The 1,706-nt window shown below is 36.9% G+C and overlaps 1 protein-coding gene across 3 annotated transcripts in view; it reads right to left on the minus strand.

Moving 5' to 3' along the window:
- Nucleotides 1-1,706, minus strand: part of TBC1D8 (TBC1 domain family member 8) — a 62,020-nt gene that overhangs the window by 2,936 nt on the left and 57,378 nt on the right. For all 3 annotated transcript variants that reach the window (XM_019529523.1, XM_019529521.1, XM_019529522.1), the window contains 2 exons: nt 798-863; nt 52-154 (listed from right to left, as the gene is read on the minus strand). In XM_019529523.1, coding sequence (XP_019385068.1) covers nt 52-154; nt 798-863 — 169 coding nt within the window. The remainder of the gene's footprint in view (nt 1-51; nt 155-797; nt 864-1,706) is intronic.

The raw sequence follows: 1,706 nt of genomic DNA on the forward strand, positions 1-1,706 counted from the left end.
ACTGGGCAGCTCTTATATAATTTCTTATATTAAAACAGTAGCAGATAGCTGTGACAACACGTACCATTCGCTTTCCCAATTACTAATGGTCTTGAGGTTGACAACAAGGGATTCTTCAGTGGTGACTGACTGTCTCTCTCATCTTCTGTGAGTGCTAGAGGGGGGAGGAGAGACGACAAACAGAGATGCATAGCTAACGGCCTTGCAATATTGTCATGATAATTACCTAAACTTTACAGCATTTGAGAGCTATGAGCTCAGCCAGCAAACTAATAGATACGTAAAAGGTGAAAGTTAAAGATTAATTATTTAAACTTGACCTAGTTATATCAGAAAGTAAAGTGTGCTTCTATTAAAACAAGGTAGTTAGTTACTACAGCAGAGTGGCAGGAAATGCTGCTCAAAATAGCATATTCATGAAAGACTTTGCACATCTTGTAAAACATCTTAAAACTTGCATTTCTTTTCAGTTAAACTGCAATGAAGATCTAACAGACAGTATCGCTAATCCAGAGTAAATGATTTAAGTTTAGATCACGCCTGGGAAAACAACAGAAATGAAAACATATTAGCATACGTAGGGAGCTATCTAGAAGTTTAACAAAGAAATAAGAGCTTATACTGAATAAGACCTTACAATCTATTTAAATTGTGACTAAACACAATTAAAAGTTTATTAACAAGCTCCCAACTCAGTGACCTATAATCTTCATTAAGTAGCTTTTGCTTCCCAAAATGTTTACATGGAGACTAGGGAAGAAAGGAAGGATGACTTTTTTTCCTTTCCAATTCCTTACCAGGTGGGATATGCAGCCTGTATAACAGCTTTATCTTTTCGTTCATTTCTCCATTATACATAACATCTGCAAGATGAAAAAAAACCAGAAAGTAGATCGAATATTTACTTTGATAGGTTAAAATCATCAGCATTTTCCAAGCACAAAAGTTAATTGTTTGTGGGAACAAAGCACACTGACATATGGCCAGTGTATTAAATGTTTAAGTTGTCCCTGATCAACTGGTAACAGCAGGTGAAAACCAGCTGATCTGTTCTTTGTTCTCAAAAACAGTCCTAGTGCTACTAACCTATAAAACATAATAATAATAATAATAATAAAAAAACAACAGGGCTAAGGTTCAAAAATACCAAATGTGATGCCATGCAAAAGCCAGGCTTCATACAGCATACAGAGAGCTATATCAAGTTTCTGTCACCAGGGTCCACCATCTTAGAGTTTCCCCTTTGGCCTCCATTACAGTGTAATAGAAAAAGCACTGTGAGAGTATGGAGAGCTCCCACATTTTTAATTGACTAATACAAATGAGAGTTTAATAGTCATGGGATTTCATTCCAAGATTCACCCAGCAACAATGAAATAAGAATATAAGTGCAATGCTGGGTCAGACCAATGTCCACCTAGCCCAGTATCCTGTCCCAGTAGCACAAGCAATGCTTCAGAGGGAGAACACTGAACTAGATATCTCTAGTGATCATCTCTTATTCACTACCCTCTGGCATCCACTGTTACGGGTTTAGAGATGGCAGAGGAAACGTCTCCAAGCATTCTGTTCAACTGCTATTAACGAATCTATTATCCATTAATTTATCCAGTCCCTTTTTAAACCTGGCTATGCTATCTGCCTCCTCTACCTCCTGAGGCAATTAATTCCACATGGTAACTACACATTGCATTAAAAAAAAAAAA

This window comes from Crocodylus porosus, unplaced genomic scaffold (assembly GCF_001723895.1).
Source record: "Crocodylus porosus isolate Cpor-Errol unplaced genomic scaffold, CroPor_comp1, whole genome shotgun sequence".
In the NCBI taxonomy this organism is placed as follows: domain Eukaryota; kingdom Metazoa; phylum Chordata; order Crocodylia; family Crocodylidae; genus Crocodylus; species Crocodylus porosus.